Source organism: Artemia franciscana, chromosome 7 (assembly GCF_032884065.1).
Source record: "Artemia franciscana chromosome 7, ASM3288406v1, whole genome shotgun sequence".
Classification (NCBI taxonomy): Eukaryota; Metazoa; Arthropoda; class Branchiopoda; order Anostraca; family Artemiidae; genus Artemia; species Artemia franciscana.
This window is the reverse complement of record NC_088869.1, coordinates 60,022,897-60,047,483: the sequence shown is the minus strand read 5'-3', so window position 1 is coordinate 60,047,483 and position 24,587 is coordinate 60,022,897. Positions and strand designations below refer to the sequence as shown.

At 36.1% G+C, this 24,587-nt stretch overlaps 1 protein-coding gene across 3 annotated transcripts in view; it reads right to left on the bottom strand.

Moving 5' to 3' along the window:
• The window catches only part of LOC136029554 (Golgi pH regulator-like), a 58,291-nt gene extending 34,339 nt beyond the window's left edge, over positions 1–23,952 (bottom strand). The window contains exons 1-3 of one of the 3 annotated variants that reach the window (XM_065708030.1): positions 23,877–23,952; positions 13,155–13,318; positions 11,586–11,692 (exon numbers count right to left, since the gene is read on the bottom strand). In XM_065708030.1, coding sequence (XP_065564102.1) covers positions 11,586–11,692; positions 13,155–13,318; positions 23,877–23,909 — 304 coding nt within the window. In that variant the 5' untranslated portion in view covers positions 23,910–23,952. Of the gene's footprint in view, positions 1–11,585; positions 11,693–13,154; positions 13,319–23,816; positions 23,842–23,876 lie in introns of those variants that run through there. The other 2 variants (XM_065708031.1, XM_065708032.1) reach the window with 2 other exon arrangements.
• Between the last annotated feature and the right edge of the window lie 635 nt (positions 23,953–24,587).

Here is a 24,587-nt window from a genome sequence, read left to right as displayed (position 1 = left end):
GTCAGCAGGAAATCACCCCCCCCCCCGCAAACACACACGAAAAATGTATAAAAAATTCCCAATAACAAAAACTATACGTAAATAATAGGCAAATATTATAACATAAAGAACTATCCCCAGGGGCTGTGGAGGGTCCTTTTATCTCCAAAGGCACGGATTTTGGACCTTTCAACTATGCTGAACAAAATGGCTATTTCAAAATTCTGATAGGACGATTTGGGAGAAGAAAAGCGTGGTAAGGGACCTAGTTGTCCTCCAATTTTTGGTTACTTAAAAAGCGCACGAGAACTTTTAATTTCCATTCGAATGAGCCCCTTCCTGGCGTTCCAGGACTATTACTTTAATACATTCATCTCTGGAAAAAAATAAAACGTATCCGTCATCTTTCTTCTGGCAAAAAAAAACCAACAAAATACCCCAGTTTTGCAGATAAGAGCTTGAAACTTTAACAATAGGGTGATTTTCATTAAGATTACTTGAATTTTAGGGGGAAACATACATTTCGAAATTCAGGAAAAACCTTTCAGGCTCGTACCTTTTGATGACCTAACCTAACCTAAACAGGAATAAAAACATATATAAGTCCGTTCTCTGTTTATGTATTTAAACAAAGCACAGGCAGTAATTTAGATCTTTTTGGCGAGCTATGCGGGTGCCTGTTGAATCAGGCAAATCGTCTAAAGTGAAGTCTTTGGTTGAAACGAGGTCGAGTCCGAAGGCCGAGGCGGAGTCCGTTGATTTTTAATTAAAATCAAGTAATTGCGGGTATCAAGCCATGGCTAATTGTAGGAAAAGCCAGACAGGTAGGTCCGAGTGAGTGAGAGGCAAAATCTGGCATAAGCTCTTTTTAGGATTGTATAAAAATGATGTCATTTCACTATTTGATAATTAAGTCTGTCATTCATCCGTCCATACATCATTCCTAGGGTAGAACTAAGATAAACACTCAGAGCTAAGGGATGAAATACCGGATTGATTTTGGGTTGACGCGCGACGGACAATGTCCACCGGACTTGTATTCAAAATGGTGGACTGAGTTTCCTTGAACTCAAAGTTGAACACCCGCTGATTTTGAATTAAAATCAAGTAGTTGCAGGCATCAAACCATGGCTGATTGTAGAAAAAGCCGAGACACATAGGTCCGAGTGAGTGAGAGGCAAAATCTGCATAAGCCCTTGTTAGGATTGTACAAAAATGATATCATTTCACTTATTGATAATTAAGTCTGTCATCCATCCGTTCATACATCATTCCTAGGGCAGAACTAAAGTAAATACTCATAGAACTAAGGGATGAAAGATCGGATTGATTTTGGGTTGCCGCGCGACGGACAATGTCCACTGGACTTGTACGCAAAATGGGGGACTGAATTTGCTTCAACTCACAGGCGAACAATTGACCTAAGCCTAATATCTTTGGGCGACCTATGCGGGTCTCCGAAGGGGACCCACATAAGTCCCCAAAAAGACTGTTTGTTTGCTAGAACAACCTTTGGATAAATATTTGAACAATTTTAGGGCAAAATTCTAGGGTAGCGAATCTTGGGGTAATGGAATGCTTGACGCATTCGTATACAAATAAGTAAAAACCGAACCCAAGACAAAGAGGAGGGGATGGGCAGTAATGCAATAGCTACCAATAAACACATAGTAATGAACAAATAGTAATTATTAATTAATAAATAGTAATTATTAATAACTGTAAATAGTAATTAATTATGAATAGTAATGTAATAAAAAGACAGTAATTATAATTACCACACACGTCTTAAAAATTATTATTATAGTAATAGAATAAATATTACAAAATTAAAATAAACACAAAATATTGTTATGATAAATGAATAATATATTAGTATATGAGACTACCTTCTTAAGCTGGAACTTACAAAAGGTATCCCTGGCTTGCTCAGGATGAATAAGTTTCAAAACTTCTAGGTAATCCTAGCACAAAACCCGTAGGGCATCCGTAGCATCTTTATCTTGTATGTGTGATCAAAACAAGGTCTATGTCCCCTGTGAAAGTTTTGAAATGTTTTTCTACTGTTACTGTTCTGTTTTACTGTTTTTCTACTGTTTTAGGCCAAAAAAGTACAAACAAAAGACAAAAATTTTATTATCACTCCGCAGTTGACATTCAGTTCTATCCATTTACTGGATTGAATTTACAAGACTAGGTGTGTTTAGACTATAAATACTACTACTACTACTACTAATAACTCACTGCAGAACCAAGCCGCCTGAGGCCAACACAGCCACGCACGCTCCTCCTCCAACCTAATCTATTTAAAGCCTCCCTCTTTACACCCTCCCAGGAAGTTCCCATTTCCTTTAAATCTTTATTTATGACATCCTCCCAACCCAGACAAGGACGACCTGCTTTCCGTGTAGCCCTAGACGGTTGGCCAAAAAGGACAATCTTCGGTAATCTGTCATCCTTCATCCGTAGAACGTGGCCTAGCCATCTCAACCTTTCTTTCATTATAGCCCCAGAGAGCGGGATTGAACCACACTTTTTGTACAACCTACTGTTTGAAATACGGTCAGTCGGCCGGGTACCCAGAACAATCCGTAGGCTAGTTGAAACTAGTTGAAAATCGTTGAAAATAGAACAATTTACCTATTTTTTTAAAGCAAGCTCAGATCCTTCTTTAAAAAAGTCTATAGTAATATCACAATTCTGGCTCAATGACTGGATAACAAAAATATAGAAAAAACGGATATAATTTCACTTCGTCTTGATTAATTGATACAGAAAAAGTAAGGCTGATTGCACAGCTGAAGGATCCGAAAAGTGCATCGTTGAATTTTTTATTTCATTTTTCCTCTGTATATCTTTTTTCCGTTTAGGAGCTATATTTTAAACGTTTTGGCGGATTTTTCTGGGAATATTACAAGGCTAGGTTATTAGAAAACTTATAAATTAGCTCAAGCAACCTTCCGCAAAGGGAGTCCTAATGCAATCGGGGCTCAAACAACAGTAACGAGGAAAAGTAGTTTGTTTTTCAGAAAAAGTTCTGTCGTTTTTTCTTTGTATAAAATTTATCAAAATGAAATGACATCATAAAAGTTGAAATTTAATTGTATTTATGTTAAAGTGTTGGAAACAATTCTGAATTGTTTAAAACCATTAATTTCTTCAGAACCAATTTAACAAACAAGTATAAAGTGGTAAAGCCATGCATCGAGTTAACCACAAACAATTAACTGGAATAGTTTTGTGGTGACAAATTTGCTGTAGAACTTGTATAGCCTATGATAAAGAAAATTCTGAGAGAAAATTTTGCCAGATATTAGGGTCCGAGTGGATCAAAGTTTTAGTAGTTAATTAAACACATCCAGCCATGGCTCATCAGAAACATGTATTTACGACTTTTTCAAAGAATGATTTTTTCCAGTTTTGGGGACATTTTTTTTTTTTTTTTTTTTTTTTTTTTTTTTGTGGTGGATATTTTTCCAAAAACTATAGGGTGGGGTTCAAATCGAACGTATAATACTTTGCAGAACTTAGCAAAGTTCTGCACAAGGAGTCAAAATACAACCGGGACTCGAACACCAGTCAGGGGTAAAAGTCAATATTTTGACAAATTGATAAACTTAAAATACTTTAGTAGCAGTAGTAGTACAATGCTTCATTATGCATCGAAACAAAAAACTAAGCTTACATTACAGTACCACAACAGATACTAAGCTAACATGGATATATTGCGAAAAAAAAAGACAATAAAGCGGAAAATAAAAAATAATGATAAATGGAATTGAGTATATCCAAGTTAATGTATTTAAAAACTAATTTAACAAATAAATATTATGACTGAGACCATGTGCCAAACTAAACACCGCCAATCAACAGGAATACTTCAACTGTGTAACGTTTGCTATAAAATTCAGAGCCTATGGCGAAGTTAATCTTATTTTGTATAAAAATAGGTTCCAGAATTTTTTGCACAAATAAGGGCCCTCTCCCCCCACAAATATATGAGCTGCCCTCTCCCAAAATTATTGTCCTCATTGTAAAAACGCGGTAAAAATGACTATAAACAAATTTATGATCCGTTTTTAAGTTTCTTATTGTAAATTTTGAAAAAAAAAAAAAACAACAACAAGTAGGGAACAACTTTTCAAAAGGTTTGAGCGGATAAGAATTTTCTCGGTGAGTCAAGCAGATCAAATATATAGTTTATATGGTTTCACTGGATAGCTGAAGCATAATAACAACATTTGTCTTAATGACACTTTCACACTACGACGTAGAAACATTCACACTAGCATAACATAAATCTTTACGTTGCGTTAAGTAGTCTCATGCAGAAAATTTTGTCAATAATTTGGGCAGTACCAAGCAGACTCGAGCTTTACTAGAATTTTACACTACGACAAACTCAATATAGCAGCAACAAAAATTATTTTTGGGATGAGTAGTCAATAATTTCTTAAACTGAATTAGAAACATTTCCTACAAAGCCTTTCACGCTTGATCAGAACTTGAATCTCCATATCCATTGCACATTAAATGGTTGACTGGTTTGCTTACGATTATTGTGATGGTCTAAATGGTTTATTTACCGTAAGCTGCCACTAACTGCCAGTCGAACATATCAAACAGTTCGTGGTAACGAACTTACACGAACTGTAAGTAAGGAGTGACCTGGCAATAGTAACCGAAACTCTAAAAACATAATTTTGACGCCAATAGATACATCAAAAGAATCAGATTTTTATGCTGACTTGAAATATATAAGTTTCATCAAGTTTAGTCTTACCAATCAAAAGTTACGAGCCTGAAAATATTTGCCTTTTTTTCGAAAAAAGGGGAAAACAGCCCCTCAAAGTCACAGAATCTTAATGAAAATCACACCATCAGATTGAGCTATCAGAGACTTCTACTGTAGAGGTTTCAAGCTCCTATCTGCAAAAATGCGGAATTTTGCATTTTTTGCGAAAAGAAAGATCACGGATGCGTCTTTATTTGTTGTTTTTTTTTCTTCCTAGGGGTGATCGTATCAACCTAGCGGTTTTAGAATATCGCAAAAGGACTCATTCGAAAGGAAATTAAAAGTTCTAGTGCCATTTTTAAGTGACCAAAACAGTGGAGGGCAACTAGGCCCCCTCCCTCGCTCATTTTTTTCTGAAAGTCACCCGATCGAAGTTTTGAGATAACCATTTTGTTCATTATAGTCAAAATATTTTATAAATATGTCTTTGAGGATGACTTAATCCCCCACAGCCCCTGGGGGAAGGGCTGCAAGTTGTGAACTTTGCCCATTGTTTACATATAGTATTGGTTATTGGGAAGTATACAGACATTTTCAGGGGGATTTTTTCTGGTGGGGGGATTAGGGAAAGAAAGTTACGTGGGAGAATCTTTCCTTGGGAAAATTATTCATGGGGGGTAGGAAATTTTCGATGAAGGGACCGTCGGATTTTCCAGCGCTATTAAAAAAAAACAATAAGAAATTAAATAAAAAAACATTTTTTTTCAACTGAAAGCAAGGAGCAACATTAAAACTTAAAACGAATAGAAATCATTACGTATATGAGGGGATTCACCCCCTCGTCAATGCATCGCTCTTTACGCTAAAGTTTTTTTAAGTACTTTCAGAAGATTTATTTATTCTAATAAAACCCTATCTAATCTAATTAAACCTTATGATTCAGGGTTCATTCTTAAAGTATTGGAACAAAATTTGAACATTAGCGTAAAGAGCGAGGTATTGACGAGGGGCGAACCCTTCATATATGTAATAGTTTCTGTTCGCTTTAAGTTTTAATGTTGCTCCTTACTTTCAGTTGAAAAAACTCTTCTTTTTTTATGTAATTCAACAGAAAGTGAAGCTGGCTGATAGAATCCACTAGTCATTGCTAAGGTTTGTAGGCTACAAATAGAGTCGAATTCTGGCGAATATTAGTTCATCTGGAAGCTCCAACATTTCTAAACATAGTGGAGCCATCTGTTTGTCTCTCGGTCATTATTTCAAATTTTGGTTCACAAAATGGATAAAAGAGGGCATTTCGGCTACAGTGGCGCATTTTGGTGGAGGGTATAGTGGCGCACACCGAAATTTTTTTAAATTCATAAACTTCACGCGGTAGGTAGCCTATATGATAGTTTTGACTTCTACTACTACTACTACAAACTCGTCGCAGCCTTAAGCCGCCTGAGACCGACACACTGGCGAACACTTCTCCTCCATACCACCCTGTTTAAGGCTTCTGCCCCAAAAGATTTTGGGTAATTTCTTATGATCTCGTCCCAGTCTAACGTGGGACATCCTGTCCCCCCCCTTCAGACCACTAAGTAGAACTAATCTAGGAATTCGATCGCCCAGGTTAGGCTGGGGTTCTAGGTTAAGCTCGGTTCAGGTTAGGCTACAAGTTCTAGAAGTTCAGTAGCAAAGGCTACATCCCCCAAACATTAAATATTGTTCTTTTGCAGAATGCCTAATGAAGCAGAGCGTATGAAGCTTGCCGTACACGCGGTACTGGAATCGAAGCTTTCACAACGGGCTGCTGCCAAAAAATACGAGATCCCAGAGACAACACTCCGTCGATATGTAAATAAGGCTCGCAACGCGTCGGACGATAAAAAGCTGACTTTAAAATTTGAGCCGAATTACCAAGTCCGTCAAGTGTTAACTGATGAACTTGAACAGCAACTTCACGATTATTTGATAAGGGCATGCAAAATGCATCATGGTTTGACACGGCTCAACGTCCGCCAATTCGCTTTCGAAATTGCAAAGATGAACCAATTGAAGGTGCCATCAACATGGCATGAGAAAAAGATGACGGGGAAAGACTGGTATTACAGTTACATGAAACGCTTCCCAGACCTGTCTATCCGCAAAGCGGAGGGAACAAGCTTGTCCAGAACCACGGCATTCAACAGAACAACTGTAAACGAGTTCTATGACAACTTGGAGACCACCAAATGTGATAGCACCCAAGGGGCACAAACAGGTGGGCCAAGTGACTTCTGCTGAGCGAGGCGAACTGACCACAGTCTGCTGCACCATCAATGCTCAAGGTAATTTCTTGCCACCTTACTTCGTCTTCCCAAGGAAAAGATTTGGCTCCCAGTTGATGAATGGTGCACCACCAGGCAGTGGCGGTAGCGGTTCTGCCAAAGGATGGATGACATCTGACATCTTCCTGCTTGTCCTCGAACACGTTGTGAAACATGCCCGCTGTACAAAAGAGAGACCCATATTGCTGATAGGAGACAACCACTCTTCTCATGTGTCGATCCAGGCCATTCAGTACTGCAAAGATAACGGGATAGTGGTTCTGACTTTGCCACCCCACACCAGCGGAAAGCTACAGCCACTGGACAGAACAGTCTACAAATCATTCAAAAACTACTACAACATCGCCTGCAATGACTGGATGGTCAGCAACCCCGGACAGACGATTGGCATCTCTATCATCGCTCAACATGTTGGAAAGGCCTTCCAACTCTCCTTCACACAGAAAAACATAGTCAGTGGCTTTGCTGCTACTGGGATTTTCCCCTTCAACCGCCTACTTTTCACAGACGACGATTTTATCGCATCAGCTGTGACCAACAGACCAGACCCTAATCCCAGCGCAGCTCCAGAGGCAAAAGAAGTCGAGCAAGAATTGAATAGTCATAACGAAGCGGGTCCAAGCTCTGCCTCCCCAAGCGCTGCCTCCCCTACCGCCGTTACACCCGAAGCTGTAAGGCCCTACCCGAGAGCGCCCCCCAGGGAGCTGCCAGAAGAAAAAAACCATCATTGCCACGGATACCCCAGTGAAAGATGCTTTAGAGAAAGAATTCATGGAAAGGGAGGCAAAGAAAAAGGCCAAGACTTCTAAGATTAACCCCAAGACAAAGAAAGTCGTTCCAAAAGCCAGTGCCAAAAAAACAGGATGTCCAACCTAAGAAAAAGGGCAGTGCTGTTGGATATTTTGCTAAATTTGACCGCAATCTCAAGAGAAACAGTCATGTAAAGACCCTGTTTTCTGATTCTTCGTCTGATGATGACTTTGGTGACTCTGCCACAAAAGGCAATAGTAGCTGTGATAGTGATGAAAGCCTCCACTGTGGCCTTGAAGACCAAAACGATTTTTTGTGTGACGATGAAGTCCGTGTTGGAGATTATGTTCTTATTTGCGAGGGGGAGATCAAAAAGAACAAAATTTACTCCGTGGGCGAAGTCCTCTCAAAGTCCAGCTTTGACATTGAGCTCATGTATATTAAGAGAATGGTTCCTTTCTACAAGTTCATCAGGACCAGTGAAAATTGCACTTTCAGCAAGTCGAGTGTCGAAATGAAGCTACCTGCTCCGAATATTTCTGGTGGCACAGAAAGACAGGCGGAGCAACTGGTCTTCCCCATTGACCTGACTGCTTACAATATTAACTAGTGTGCCTTCTTCTTTTATTTTCAGTTCATTATTTTGTATTTCCTTACTCATTATACGAAGTATTCATCTTTTAGGTATTTTCAGTTCATTATTTTGTACTTCCTTACTCATTAAACGAAATATTCATCTTAGCAGTTTGATTGCGCCACTGTTCCAGATGGGTGCGCCACTGTTCCCGCCTAGTCGGCAACAATGGCGCAAAAAGTGGCTGTCAGAAAACATGACTCCATCAAAAACTGGTTCAAAGAAGAAGTGTGAAATAAATCACCAGTGCAGAATAATAAACTGCCTGCACAACAGTTTAAAAAGCGTCCAAAAATGTTAATATTTGCCAAAGTTACGATGCTTTGACCTGAAAGTGCGCCACTGTACCCACCTCTCCCCTACAAATTAGCTCTCTTTGTTTTAATCGGCTCATCTCAATAAACTACCACTATTAACTGAATATAAGTTTCGATTCTGCAAGGTTTCCAAAACAATATTCATTTCTTGAAGTTGCTAATTACCATGATAAAAAAAAACTGTGACATTTGTGTATTGTTTTAAACTTTCGAGTGTAATAATTTGAATTTAGCACTAAAAACCGCTGACAAGGATAACTTTCCACTAGCAGCCTAGACTCGCTACCAAGTTAAGCCATTACTTGCCTTTTTGTAAATATAGAACTGGAACCTTTCCACTACCCACAGACATTGGATAGAAAGCTAAGCCATATTTGCTACTCAGCCAAAGAATAAAACAGCCGGCTAAAAAACTTGCTTAATTTTAGACTAAGACACAGATTTATTTAAATAGATTAAATTTTTTCACACTTCCCCATTTTTGAATCATTTAAATCTACTAACAACTAGGAGGGCTACGTTCAGTCGGATGCTCTATAAAGGTAAGCTAAATAATAATAATAATAGGTAAGCTAATAAAAATAGCTTATGCTAAAGAATAAAAATTGTCAAGACACTGAATAAATTTTTAGAAGTCAATTTTGCTCTGTTGATACCAAAATTCACTTAAAAATATTCTTCTGCTCAAGCACGTAAGCAAACAAATCCAACAAATATTTTCTTTGTCTCTCAAGATGATTACGTTAATGTATTTAACTTAATCATCTTAAAAACATAGCAAAAACAGATAAAGCATGGCTTCGAGTTTAGATACAGAAGGTGTGACTTTTCGTAAACTAAAATACAAGAAAAATAAGCCATTGTAAAGTATCTGCACTTGATATTTTGATAGTTTATCATTCCTATATAAAATTAATTTTTAAAAATAAAGTTTTTTTTACTGCAAGTAAGGAGCGACAATTAAACTTAAAACGAACAGAAATTATTCCGCATATGAAAGGGATTTTTCCCTCTTCAACCCCTCGCTCTTTAAGCTAAATTTTGACTCTTTCTCACAACTCTACTTTTAAAACAACAAAAAACTTAGCGTATAGAGCGAGGGGTTGCAGAGGGGAAAACTTCTTTCATATACGGAATAATTTCTGTTCGTTTTAAGTTTTAATGTCGGTCCTTAATTGCAGTTAAAAAACTTGGCTGTTTTTTTTATTTAATTTCTGGACGTTTTTGAATTAATGCATATTTTGATTTTGGCTCACTGCACATCAGTATTTAAGACGAAATTTACATATTATTTTGTTTTTTGGCTAAATGGCTTTCTCATAGTTTTGATCAGACGATTTTGATAAAAAATGGGTGGGGGAGGATGCCTAGTTACCCTCTAATTTTTAGCAACTTAAAAAGACAACTAAAGCTTTTTAATTGTATTACGAACGCTTTTATTAGTAATAATATACGTAACTTACACAAATTAACTTACGAAACGAACTTCTCTATTTGTATATTTTTATTAAGTATATGAGGGCTTTCGCCCCCTCGTCAATACCTCGTTCTTTACACTAAAGCTTAAATTTTGTCCCAATTCTTTAAGGATGACCCCTAATTCACAAAGGCCGTAGAGTAAATAGTTGAAATTACTAAAAATACTTAAGCGTAAAGAGCGAGTTATTATGGAGGGGAAGAACCCCCTTGTATACGTAATACTTTCTATTCGTTTTAATGCTGCTCCTTACTTCCAGCTGAAAAACCTTTTTTTTTATTTATTTTCTCATTGTTTTTGTTTTATATAATGCTAGAAAATCCTAGGGCCCTTTCATTGAAATTCTCTTCCCACGTGATAAAGTCCTCCATGGAAAGATCCTCCCACGTAACCTCCTCCCTCCAACCACCCCTCAACGTGAAAAAGTTCCCCTGAAAACGTCTGTACACTTCCCAATAACCATTACTATTTGTAAAGAATGGTAAAGTTTGTAATTGTAGCCCGTCCCCCGGGGACCACGGGGGATTAAGTTGTCCCAAAAGACATAATTATTAGATATTTCGACTATGCTGAACAAAATGGCTATCTCAAAATTTTCATCCGGTGACTATGGGAAAAAATGAGCGTGGAAGAGGGCCTTGGTGCCCTCTATTTTTTTGTCACTTATAAAGGGCACTAGAACTTTTAATTTCCGTTAGAATGAGCACTCTCACGGCATTCTAGTTCAAAGTAGAGGTTTCTTTGGGAACCAGCAAGCTAATATACATATTACCACTGAGCCTGGATTTCACCTGCACCATCTTATTTACGTTTCTTGCCGTTGCCTCAACAATCATCAGTGCTCAGACACTTTTTTAGAGTTTTTGGTTGTCGCAGATTCATAGAGAACCTCAACTTTGGAGTAGTTTCCGAATCTCCAGTGCTTAAAACTTTACAAAGGCATAATTCTCCTTTTTGAAATTTACTATACAATAAGTCAAACTATCTTTAAGCAGAGATTCGAACCAAATGCATTTGAAAACAATACCACCAATGATTCAACCTTTGTAATTCTTTATGTCACTTCTTTTATATATTTTTGTATATATAGGTATTTTATACATGTATTTTATATAGGTTTAATTAAAAAAAATAATGAAAGTAAAGAACAATATTAAAAGCTTAAAATGAAGAGGAATAACACTTAAAACCTCAATTTGGCGTCTGAATAGTCCATGTCAGTTTCTTTGTGCTTTCTAATTCTTCTAAATAGAATTGTTTAAATATTGATTCAGCCTTGACGAGGACTAATACAAAATGAAACAAAAACAAAAGAGTAGAACAATAAATAAATATAAATAAATAAACTTTGGCATCAAGGAAGAAACATCAGTAGACTTACCAAACCTAAAATTGGAAAGAAATGAGTATCCAATCAGGTAAGGGATGACCACAACAACTAGAATCAGCATACATATCAACACGAAGTTCCATACGACGAAGCGAAAACTGAAAAAAATCCATTATTAGATGGTTTTAATGTACAAAATTAATAGTTTACTAGCACAGGTTCCACCGAAAATATCGCATATCTACTGTATTTTGAAGGGTGAATTATTCGCAAGCCTGTTAGGTAAATCGACTTACCTTTCAATTTGATTTTCACAACAAACAGAAATCTGCCAGACCGATATAGATAAGATAATAGGTAATATTGATATAGATAGATATATTGATAGATAGATATATCAATAATATCGATCGATAGATAATATCGATATAGACTGATAAGATAAAAATTACCTAGACTTGGGGATTGAACCCAGGTAGCTAAATGAGCGTTTTTGGCAAGTAGTTTTTTGTGCTTAATCTATGTTATTAGGATCGTGGCTTGAAAAAAAGTTTTTTTTTTTTTTAACCAACGACTACAAGAAATTTTTAGTATTTTTGAAAACCTTCCAGAACCATTACTGATATCGAATTATTAAAGCTGTTTATTTTTACAGAAAAACTGATCGAAACATTTGAAGCATTGTCAATTTTTCAGGGAACTTGTTTTGTTTTCTCAGTCAGTATTCGTAATAATTTTCGCTAGTCCGGTCTTATACCAGCTCAACTCTAACTGGATAACCGCAACTGCCCCTCTTTGACACGGTTTCTCAAAATAGTATACTGTCATTAAATTACCATTAACATTCAATATATAATACATAAAGTTCAAACATAGTGAATGATGATGGGAAGCATGAAATGATCCCTCTTATACATACATCCAAAATGATATTGGGGATAATATGAAATGGTATGTTAAAAATTACTGTAATCACATTTTACAAATCTCACGTAATATTTATAGCTTACATTATTTTGGCATAGGGCATTTGGATTTTAAATTCACAAGTATTAATATCACAACCATTAAAGACTGCAAATATAGGTGCATGCACGTCCAACCATTTCGAGGAGTGGTCCAGCCATTAAGGAGACAATCTTAAAGCAGAGATAATTCCTTCTCTCCATGTTTCCTCAAGAGTAGCAGCATGATTGCACACACCCAAACAACTTATGGTTCATACACACAATTCTACAAAAAACTGTTTATTTTTTCGAACTTTATTTTTGCTGAAGTTGGACCTAAGATCCTAATGGAAAGTAAAAAAAAAATCAAATGTTGTGAAAATGACTTGGATTCAAGTCAGCAGTATATCAAATGCAAGCTATGATAAGTCAGGTTGAAAGTAGGGTGAATTAAAGTTTGACCTGTGTGAATGTAACTTGAACCTAAGACAAAAAAGGTACAGATTGAATCCCACTCAAGTAACAATTCATTTGATTCCCTTTTCTGTCAACCGCAGCAAAATTGACCCCACTCCTCCCAAAAGGAATGTCCACTGCTCTCCCTAAAAGTCCAGAACTGTGTCGACACAACCCACTCCAGCAGATACAACATAATACAAGCATTAAAACATACTTTAGATCCAAAAATCCAATAATTTCAAAGATGATCAGTTCAAACATCATACAGGACAAAGCAAACGTTGTTGTAAATACTGCCAGGACAAAATTCTCATGCACTTCATAGTCTCTGAACAACGTTTTCATGAAGAAAATCCATCCTCCACAAAAGATAAAGATCTAAAATTAAACTAAAATTAACAAATGCAGAGTTAAAACGCTAATTTGCCTTCAATCATAGAGATAGATGAAAATGCTTGTTATTTTTGTGTGTGAAAATTTCAAATTTTATCAACTTTTAGGTGGGAGGATATAAATACTTTATAAAATCTGCCTTAGCAAGCAGCCGTGGTACCATCACTACCTGTGTATTTTTCTTCCATTAAAGTGCAGGCAACAAATCTAGTAGTATACAACAGGAGGTTGAGTGGCTTAAGAAATACACTTACTTCTCAGCAATAAAGAGCCAACCTGCTCAAAGGCATTGAGGATGCTTTAGAAAAAACCCATAGTTGACTCTTTGACAAGTTATATTCCATCAAAGTAAATCAAGATGCCTAACAGAAAACAACCTTGGTATGACATCCTTTCCAAAATGATATTCAAACAAAACAAAAGCCACATAACTACTCTCAAAGAGTGAAAATGACAGACTCAACTTCATTAAAGCTCATAAAGATGCAGTTCATCAAAATCGACAATCGCGGGTTCAGTATGGAGAGAAATTCACTACCAAGCTTCAATACACTTTTTCAAAGAGCTGTGGTGAATTGTCAGAGAGGCTTCACTATCGTCTTAAAGGAACTTCAACTTTATTGTTAAAATCAATGATGAAACCATTTTGCAAGATCAACCAGTAAAGACCCAAGCTTTTGCTAAAGTGTTTGCTGAATTTTCGATTCTGGATTATGACAGTAAATTAATTCTGAGTTTTGCTGATTAAACTGATACTTTCCTTGACTGTACAAACTATTCCATTCCTACTCTTTTATATTCTGCAGCTTCTCAATGTGATCAAATCCACAGATTCTGACAGCATACTTAAAGTTGTCTAAAAGTCCTGTGGTGCCAGATAAGCTAATGACCTTACCTAGAAAACCTAGAAAAAAAGCAAACTATGTTTCTGAAGTTATTATCCCTTATTAAGGAGATAACATTTTGGTGAATGACGAAACAGAATGACTAAAATATGAAATCAAGTCCCAGAGGAGCAGCTTCTCAAAACATGCATGTGTTATGTGATATTGTATAAGAAGAGACATTTTTGTAAAGACTTGCACTTAATTTTATTATTATCTATTGTTAATTAGAAAAGACACTATACATGGCAATGTACTTTCAAATGTACCTTCTCCCTGCAGTCTAAAGCGCGAAAAAATGGATGGATTATTGTATAAACTTTGGAAGGGGTTCATTTTATTGGAAACTGGAAGTTCAACTGCCCTTTTTAAGAGTCAAAAGTAATTGGAAGAGAACCAGCCCTCTCCCTTGCCTATCCATTCTCCAAACATATCCAATCAAAATTTTTAGCTACTATAATTTTCCAATAAAATTTTTCCAATCTAATCAAAATTTGATTTTTTGTTTTTTCTGCAGTAATTTATCCAGGAAGACAAGTGTTCTTGGCATATTCAAACTTTCAAGGATAAATTCTAGATTATTGGCTTTTGCTGTCTTGAAAAGTAGCTGAGTTAAGAGAATGAAATATCATCAAAATTCAAAATCTGGACTTTGCTCTAAGAAAGCATTTTTGAGATCATATCCCTGCCCTATCTTTACCAAATGCTTAGAAAATTGCATATATTTGTCTTAACTTCGAAAAAAACATATGTTTACCCTTAATTTTACTCTGAGTCTGTATTTCTTTGACTTTAGGTTACAAAAAGAATCCCAATATCTTCAGTAGAACTTTAAGTGATATTGAGATTTTGATTTTAAAGACACGCTTTAACAAAACCTTCTAAATCAGGATTTAGGTAAGGCATAAGACCAACATTAAATTTAAAAAATAAATGAAAACTAGGTTTCAAAATGGACTAAAAAGTAGAAAGTATTTTTTCTCAAAATCAATGAACATAAGTGAAAACATAGGGTGCAAACAAAATAAGCTTGATATGACATGGATATTATAATGATGTAAGTTATAAATGCATAAAAGAAAACAGTTGTGGAGTTGAGGAAAACAAGTTAAGAAAAAAAAAGAGGTTTTGAAATGTTTTCTTATATTCATAATTTTCGACTTTTTAGGCTTTCAATTTTATTATTATCATGAATTGCTTTTATTCTTACGTAAACTTTTTTGCAATTCATATCCCTAACTACTATGCTCTCTCAGCTGTAATACAATCACTACATGATAAGACAGATTGAAAAGAATTGAATACTTGGAAGTGGTTCACAAATTTCCAATTAGTATGTGCCCAACTACCATTTAATAAAAAAGTCAGTGAGTTGAGGAATTCTGTATGATTATGAAATATTATCCTATCTGAAATAAGTACAGATTTTAGAAACCTGAATGAGATTAAAATGATTAACGATATGAAATTAAATTAGGCTAGAAACGTTTCTAGCCTAAAGCAATCTTCTGTTCACCATTTTTTTTCGCAAGAGGCCAAGAAAACTAGAGGCTGCCCTTCTGGTGGTCAAGCAATTTTCTTCTCTTCCCCATCAAAGCCCTCTGTGATTCATTGTGATGATAACATCTTAGTGATTCAATGTGACAGTAGTGCCTTCATAAACGATTACTTACCTTGCAATCGATATTCTATAGCATCATTCACATCTTTTGCTAAATGTTGCTCCAGTTTAATGCATCTACTCGAAAGTCTATGTTTGAAAGACCTAAATTGTGTTATAGCTGGTGACCATAACTGTGACATTCTTGATACCTCCGAAAGATCAATCCTCTTGCTAGAATCACTTCCTAGCAGATATCACGTCGCAGATAAGAACCTCCCATTCAGGTATATTCATAACAGAGGCTGTTCAAAATCGAGCCTGGATCATGTGATCACTTCCAGTTCCAGCTTATTATCATAGATTGTCAGGGTAGACAAAGAGAAGATTAATGATGATCACCTTATTCTTAGCTGTAATTTGTCCTATGAGCTATCTGGAAAAACACTTTCAGCCCAGCCGAAGTGGCATACAAAGTTGAACTGGGATCATGCTAATGTCCCCCTATACCTTGTTATGCTAACTGCTTTACTGTCGACCATAAAAGTGCCATATCACCTGCTGCAAACTTCAATTTCCTTGCCTTCAAATGGAGTTGACCTAAATTACTATTATTATCAAATTGCTCATTGCCTTAAATCAGCTTCCAAAGCTGCAGTGCCTGTTGGTAAAGTCCAGATTGGTACAAGAAAGCCTAATTGGAAAGTTGCTCCTGAAGTAAAACATGCTAAGCAAAAAGCCAAATTTTGGCTACGTATGTGGATATCATGTGACCAACCATTGTCCAGAGCTGTGTTCTCTGTAAAACAAAAGTGTAAACTTGAATATAAGGCCAGTTTGAAGAGAGCACGCTTGAATGCATGGCCAGGCCCCACCAATAAGGCCTCCTGGAATAAGTTTATTAATAGTGTATTTAACAGTTTTCTTCGGTCTTTTTATTATAAGTTGCTTAAACTGCTATTACCATACCATCTCCTGCAGGCTCACGTCCAGCCTGTAGCAATATCTAAAATTTGCCAGGCTTTAAGAAAAATTAAGTGTTCAAATAGCCTTGATGGTGACAGCCTTTCTTACTGATTTTTCGCTTATGATTGTCCTGCTCTACTAAGCCATCTACAAATATTTTTCCAGTCTTGCTTAGCACACTCACTAGTCCCTGATAGTTTCCTTTATGGCCGTGTAATGTCTATTCAAAAGCAAGGCAAGGACCCCATGTCATGTGTAAATTATCGTCCCGTTACAGTATCGTGTTTTTTAAGTAAGTTGCATGAACATTTATTACTATCAGAAATTGATTCGAATTGTAATTTTATGCCTTTTCAGTTTGGTTTTTGGAAAAGTTTTGGTTGCTCCCATGCACATCATGTTTTAAGCCGACTCATGAAAGATGCTGTAGAAACTAAAATGTCTTTATACTGTCTTACTGTTGACATTTCTGGGGCTTTTGACAATATTGTGCACTCTCAGGCTCTATTTTCCCTTTGCGTCTTCAGGTGTTAATCCTTCTGTACTATGTTTATTGTCTTCTTGGTATTCAAAGTCAAAAATTCAAGTCACCTGGAATGGCCAAATATCTGACCTGGTAAAAATTAATACGGGAGTTTGGCAAGGTGCCATGTTGTCTCCTAGTATATTTAAATGTGCGCTTGCATTGTGCCTGCATCTCCTTAAAAGCTCTGTGTTTTTACAGTAATATTGGTTTGTCTTCTGTTGCATATGCAGACAATGTTCTTCTTGTTGCCCAGATTCACTATGGATTGCTTTTGAATTTTACTATTTTAACCAATGAACTATCTAAGATTAGACTGTCAGTTACTGCGTCTAAATGTGAGTTCATTTGTTTTAATAGCCCTTATGTGGTCACTCCATTTGTTGCTGGGACTGTAGTTCTTCCATGTTCTTCTTTAGTTAGTTGGCTTGGTCTGTGTTTCAGCCCAACACTTTCCATTACCTCTTCATCCCTAGTGAATCAAGCCATGAAAAACCTATGTGTCAATTATGGAAAAATATCCCCAAACAAATGCCATTACAACCACAACAGTTTGTGCATGATTTATAATGCTTATTGTGCCCCTGTGCTTTTGTTTTAACAGGCATGGCTCATCTGTTTTGTATGAAAGATTGTCATACTCTATGTGTGGCTTATTTCAGATATTGCAAATTCTTCCTCTGGCTTCCTAGATGGCACCAAAATAAAAAAAATAATTGCTTGATTTGGTTTAATAGATGTGCCTTCTCAGGATTGTTCTTCCTTTATTCACATTTACAACCCTCTGCAGCCTTTTTTCATATTGATATTGGTTAATTAGTCCATGTTGTCTTTTGTTAGTTTGAATTTCTTTTCTTTGCTGTTTATCATTTTTGTTTATTTATAATACTCTTTACTTTGTGTTTTTTATACTTTTACAGGTAATAAAGTTCATTCATTCATTCATAATATATTTTAGTGAAATTCATGTTGTGAATTTCACTCAGAAAATCTACTAAGTCAGCCCAATCAATTGACAGCTTCAAGATTGGTGTTGACCATGATTTGAGGAGCAAATCATTGAAGATGCACAAGTATCATCCAGCAGGGTCTATTTGGTGCCACCTGCCCCGTTTTTCCTAAACCACACCTGGCCAGGAATACATCTAGTGACATCCAATAATGAAACCAATCTGTCCTGTATATATGTAAATAGTGATGAACCACTCATATATTGTGACATGAAAATCAAGTCAACATTAGCTGGCAACATCTAAAGGTTCTTCAATTTTAGTCACTAGAAGGTGTGATTTAAGATAAAAGATTTACCCACAAAGGTTTTAGCTCCTCAGTCCTATGGTAGGTTAATGTTCCCTATGCTCCTTAATAGCTTTACCTGAATCTATCTTACTACTTGATACTACTTGATTGCATCATCACCTAAGGTCTATGGCTCAGAGAGTTCATTTAAGGACTTTAAATCAGATTTGCAAGTGAAACAATTTTTGAAATTTAGAAGGGGCATAAAAAAGGAATCAATTAGTATGGTCCCTTGTTGCCATGTAAGGAATGTTGGTTTGCAGTGTATTTGTTTACTTCTTGTCAGTAGTTTGTTAATAATATGAAATAAAGCCAGTTTGGGGAGAAGATCAGAAACTTTTCTTCTACACTATGGCCTAGAGCTGTGCTGGAATTACAATAGGCAAAGATGCCCAATGGGTAGGAAAGGGAGCAGTTAAAGAACAGTAAAATTTCTGTCATGTCACCTAGAAATTGGATTAGGATAAGATAATAAGAAATTTATTTCAAAAATTTGTCAGAAGACCCAAAGGGCTGAATTCAATTTTTGAAGTTACCTAGGCAACATCAGTGCAAAATAATAAAAGAGAAACTGGTCAAATATTTTGTTTATTTTTCTGTAATGAAGAGAAACATTTTTTTTTTTTTTTTATTAGTGATGCCCCTAGTGTAATACACAATTATTTCACTTTATGTACAGATGATTCCAAACTAACTGATGGTATCAGAAACCACCTTGATACAGATGTTTTTCAATATGATATAAATTAGCTTAATAATTGGGAAAATTCCTGGTTATTGAGCTTCAACACATCTAAATGCCATGTCCTTCATTTTGGAGAAAATAACTTACGTTTTGGGTACACTCTCAATGATCTACCACTTGAAGCTGTTCACAAGGATAGAGATCTGGGTGTCTTTGTTGATAAGAAACTTAAACTTGATTCTGATGCTGCTTCATCAGCACTATCAGCACCTACTTTCCAGGAGTCATGATAGCCCTACATAAAGCTCTTGTTCAACCTAAACTTGAAATTGGTGTGACACTTGCATCCCCTTTTTACAAAAAAGACAAATTCATTCTAGAAGCAGTCTGAAGGCAAGCAACAAAATTGATTAGCAAATTCCAAACAGTCCCCTATTGTGAACATTTTTGTTGCCTCAAACTACCAAGCCTAATATATATAGGCACAAATGTGGGGATGTCATAACTGCCTTCAAACTTATTTTGACAAACATTGTCCCTAATTTATTCTTGTTTGGCACCACCTTTTCTACCAGATGCCACTCAAAGAAACTGTTTAAGATGTCACACAGACTCCAGCATAGAAATCAGTTCCTCTTAAACAGAGTTACCAGCCTTTGGAGTAGACTGTCAGAATATGCTGTCTCTGCAACTTGTCTCAACACTTTCAAATCAAGAGTGGATGATGAATGGAGTTGAGTGGAAATATGATTGGCAAGCCCAGAAGTCTTCAGCTTATCTTTAATTCTTCATGGAGCTTACAAGAAGAAAATCCTTAGATTACTCCAAGCTGCAATTTAAGATAATTTAAGGTAAAGGTGTTTTCATATCTGGAGGTAAGCACAATCTGTTGAGGAGTGTCTTTTGGGAAAAAATGTTTTTTATGTGAGGGTTTGCTATTGCATTTTGTGCAAAATGGAGGCACAACAAACTCTCTGACACTAGAGTATTTCAAACCTGGCTTTCCTTGGAAGAAGAGAGAATAGAGCCTCGCTTTCTTTAAAAATTGCTTGCAGGGCTCTTTTTAGATGGATTCAATTTTTTCTAGTTCTTTACAGTAGATGTTGGGGTGCCAAGCTGAACAAGCCTATTCAAGATATAGGTACACAAGAGGACTATAAATCCTTAAAGAATGGGATGGGGAATGCTGAATTTATTTAGGAGCTTAAGGAGAGAAATATATGCATTAGCTCTATGAATAATATTTTTCACATGGATATTGCACATTTAATTAGAAAAAATTATGATGTCAAGTAGTCTAAAGGATGACACATAACTTTTTGGTGGGATAAGGCTAAAAAAACAGGGTGTTGTTTTGAGGAAGCACATTGGTATTAGGCTGTAATTGATTTAGAGGGGTTTACTCTCATATCCGAGTTCAAGGCATTGACTGCAATGTCATCAAGAATGCTCTAGCACCTTATTGAGAACAATATTCTAGCCTACAACTGAAAATATTAATTTTATTTAAAATGATTTTTAGAAGGGAATAACAATAGCCTAAAAAGAAAACAGTAATGGCTATAGGCTTTTGCAATTTTGTAGGTATAACAACCTAGTTATAACCAATACAGTGTTTGGTCACAAAATGGCCCATAAGTTGACATGGTATTCATGTGATGGTAAGACAGCAAACCTTGTTGATTATGTTATTGTAAACAGAAGACTAGCAGGATCAATACAAGATACTAGGGTGTATAGGAGTGCTGTTATTGATGTTAAAAGTGAAGATCACCATCTAGTAGTGTCTAAGGAAATTTTGGAAGGGTAACTCCCTCCCAGAAAGTTATGATGTTGGTAGACTTCAGGATGAAAATTTGAGAAAAAAATTCCAGGAACAGTTGAGTACTAAACTTGAGGGTTTAAAATTTGACAATGTGGAAGATGGATGGAATAATTTCAGAAAAACAATTTGTGAAGTTGCTGATGGTGTCCTAGGGAAGAGTGCCAAGACAGCAACTAGGAATATTAGTGAAAAAGCTTTAGGTTTAATAGAGAGTAGAAGGGGTTTGTATAAGAATTATCTGAGTGATAGGTCATATGAAAACAAAAGGAATGTAAAGAAAGTGGAGAAAGCATTAAAATATGAACTAAGGAGATGTGAAATGGAGGCAATGGATAAAATTGCTGAGGATCTGGAAGATGTGGCTAGACAGCATAATAGTAAAATATTATACTGGCATGTTAATAAATTGAAAGGGAGTAGCCAATCCAGACTAGTCCCAGTTAAAGATAGAAATGGGGCCACAATTAGTAATAAGGAAAAAGTTAAAGAAAGATGGGTGGAACATTTTGAGAATGTGCTAAACCAAGATGCAGTTGCAGGAAAAGATATAGATGAAAATGAAAAAGTTTGTTATACCTTGGATGTGAAGGAAGATTTGTTTAGTGAGGAAGAATTAGCAACAGTACTAGAAGGATTAAAAAATAATATGGCCCCAGGTGATGATAGTATGATTAATGAGTTCCTTAAATATGGTGGCTCTGAGGTTAGGAATAAGCTACTGAAGATTATGAACATAATTTTTGAAAAAGGGGAAGTACCCAATAATTTTAGAAAAACCTTAATCAAACCACTGTATAAGAAAGGTGACAAGAGTGAGTGTCGTAATTATCAAGGCATTAGTCTGGTCTCTGTAGGTAGCAAATTACTGAGTAATGTGATACTCTTTAGACTGAGACATGCTGTAGACAAAGTTTTAAGGGAAGAACAATGCGGTTTTAGGAAAGGTAGAGGATGTGTCAACCATGTTTTCACTCTTAGGTTAATAATTGAGAAGTCCCTTTGTTGTCAAACACCTTTGGTCATTAGTTTTATTGATTATGAGCAAGCTTTTGATTCTGTTGATAGAACAGCATTAAAAAGGTCTTATCATTATATGGTATACCAGAAAAATACATTAAAGTGATCTGTGCTATGTATGAGAATAATACTGCTGTGGTTAAGGTAGGAAATGAGGTTAACAACTGGTTTTGTATTAAATCAGGAGTTAAGCAGGGTTGTGTTCTATCCCCCTTTATATGGATCATTTTGATGGACTTCATCTTAAGGAGCACAGGAAAGGCAATTGGAGACCATGGAATCAAATGGGGAGGAAGAATGCTCCTGGACTTAGATTATGCTGATGATTTAAGTATATTAGATGAAAGTGTAAGCAAAATGAATGAATTTTTAAAGGTTTTACGAGTTCAGGGTGCTAAAATTGGCTTGAAAATTAATGTTAAGAAGACTAAGTCACTAAGGCTAGGAATAAGTGAAGATGAACAGGTGACATTAGGTAACAAAAATATCAATCAGGTTGGGAGCTTCAGTTACCTTGGTAGTATTATTAGTAAAGATGGTGGGAGCAGTGAAGATGTTAAAAGTAGAATAGCTAAAGCTCAGGGTGTTTTTTCACAGTTAAAAAAAGTTTGGAAGAATAGAAAGATAAGCCTACAAACCAAGATTAGAATATTGGAAGCTACAGTGATGACAGTGGTCAAATATGGCTCTGAAGCATGGGCACTCCAAAAAGCAGATGAAAATTTACTAGATGTTTTCCAGAGAAATTGCCTATGGATTGTTCTGGGTACCCGGCTGACTGACCATATTTCAAACAGTAGGTTGTACAAAAAGTGTGGTTCAATCCTGCTTTTTGGGGCTATAATGAAAGAAAGGTTGAGATGGCTAGGCCACATTCTATGGATGAAGGATGACAGATTACCAAAGATTGTCCTTTTTAGCCAACTGTCTGGGGCTACACAGAAAGCAGGTTGTCCTTGTCTAGGTTGGGAGGATGTCATAAATAAAGACTTAAAGGAAATGGGAACTTCCTCGGAGGGTGTAAAGAGGGAGGCTTTAAATAGATTAGGTTGGAGGAGGAGCATGAGTAGCTGTCCTTTTTGGCCAACCGTCTGGGGCTACACCAAAAGCAGGTTGTCCTTGTCTGGGTTGGGAGGATGTCATAAATAAAGACTTAAAGGAAATGGGAACTTCCTGGGAGGGTGTAAAGAGGGAGGCTTTAAATAGATTAGGTTGGAAGAGGAGCGTGTGTAGCTGTGTTGGCCTCAGGCGGCTTGGTGCTGCAGTGAGTTATTAGTAGTAGTAGTAGTAGTAAAAAGAAACATGGTAAGTCTAATATGATAAATAGGAACATACTACACTGTTATAAATACAGCCACAGCTTTTGAAAATAGTGTAAAATAAAGGCACTATTTTTGTCTGTTTTCTCCAGAAGAGGCTGACCACTAGGCCTAGGCTAGATAGGCTATGTACTGGAATGAGTGTTAGATGGTATACTCAGGAGAAAGTTCACTATTTATCTAGAAAATTCACTGAGAAAGCAACAAGTTGACCAAGTAAATCCTTAAATTTTTGTTTACACAAGAATTCACTTTCACAAAAGGCATTAAGAGACAGAGATTAAGTTGTTTCATTAGCATAGCTAAAGCATAGAAATACCAGAGGCTGTCTATCATTTCATGATTAAGTCATCTATAACTAATACTCAAAGTTATAAGGCTTGATGTCTTATCATAAGAAAACTTTGGGAAGGTTCAATGCATACCAAGGAAAATACTACAGAAAAACCTTGTAGCATTATTAATTTTTAATTTCTCAGCTAGTATGAACAGCAATCCTATAACAAAATATTTTAGCCGATTCGGGACTGCCTGTGAGATGAGCTAAATTATTTTGCATTTTTTTAAATGTGAACAGGCTTCAGCCTTTTAATGCAAATATTTGTGTGAATTTATACAAAACAACTAATTATAAACAAGTAGTCAGAGCATGGCGTGGAAGTGTTCTTCCATTATTATTCGGTTTTTCGCACTTGGGATTGCGGTAGAGAAATGGTATCAGTTGTACCTCTCATTGCTAAAGAAATTAGAGTTTATCCTTTGCACCTTTCTAAGTGGTGACTTTAGAAACTTGGCCTACAGCAAAAAAAAATCAAATTTTGAACTAAGACAGATATTTTTCTTCGAAGGCAGTCGATAGCTCTTGATGAACTGATTAAATTATGTCATCTATTTTTTGCTAGGAAAATTCTTTCATGAGATATACCAGTTTGAAAGTTTAAAGGGGCTATCAACTTCAATAGTAAGGTACAAACTGAAACCAAAAATAGAATGATACAGATATGGTGTCAAATATGCCTCTTAAACTTTAAAAGTTCTCTCACTGCTAAGGAAATTAAAGTTTCTCCTTTGCTCCTTTCTAAGTGACCCCTGCATCCTAATCCCGTCGGTTAATATGCATGAAGATCTGAAATCTG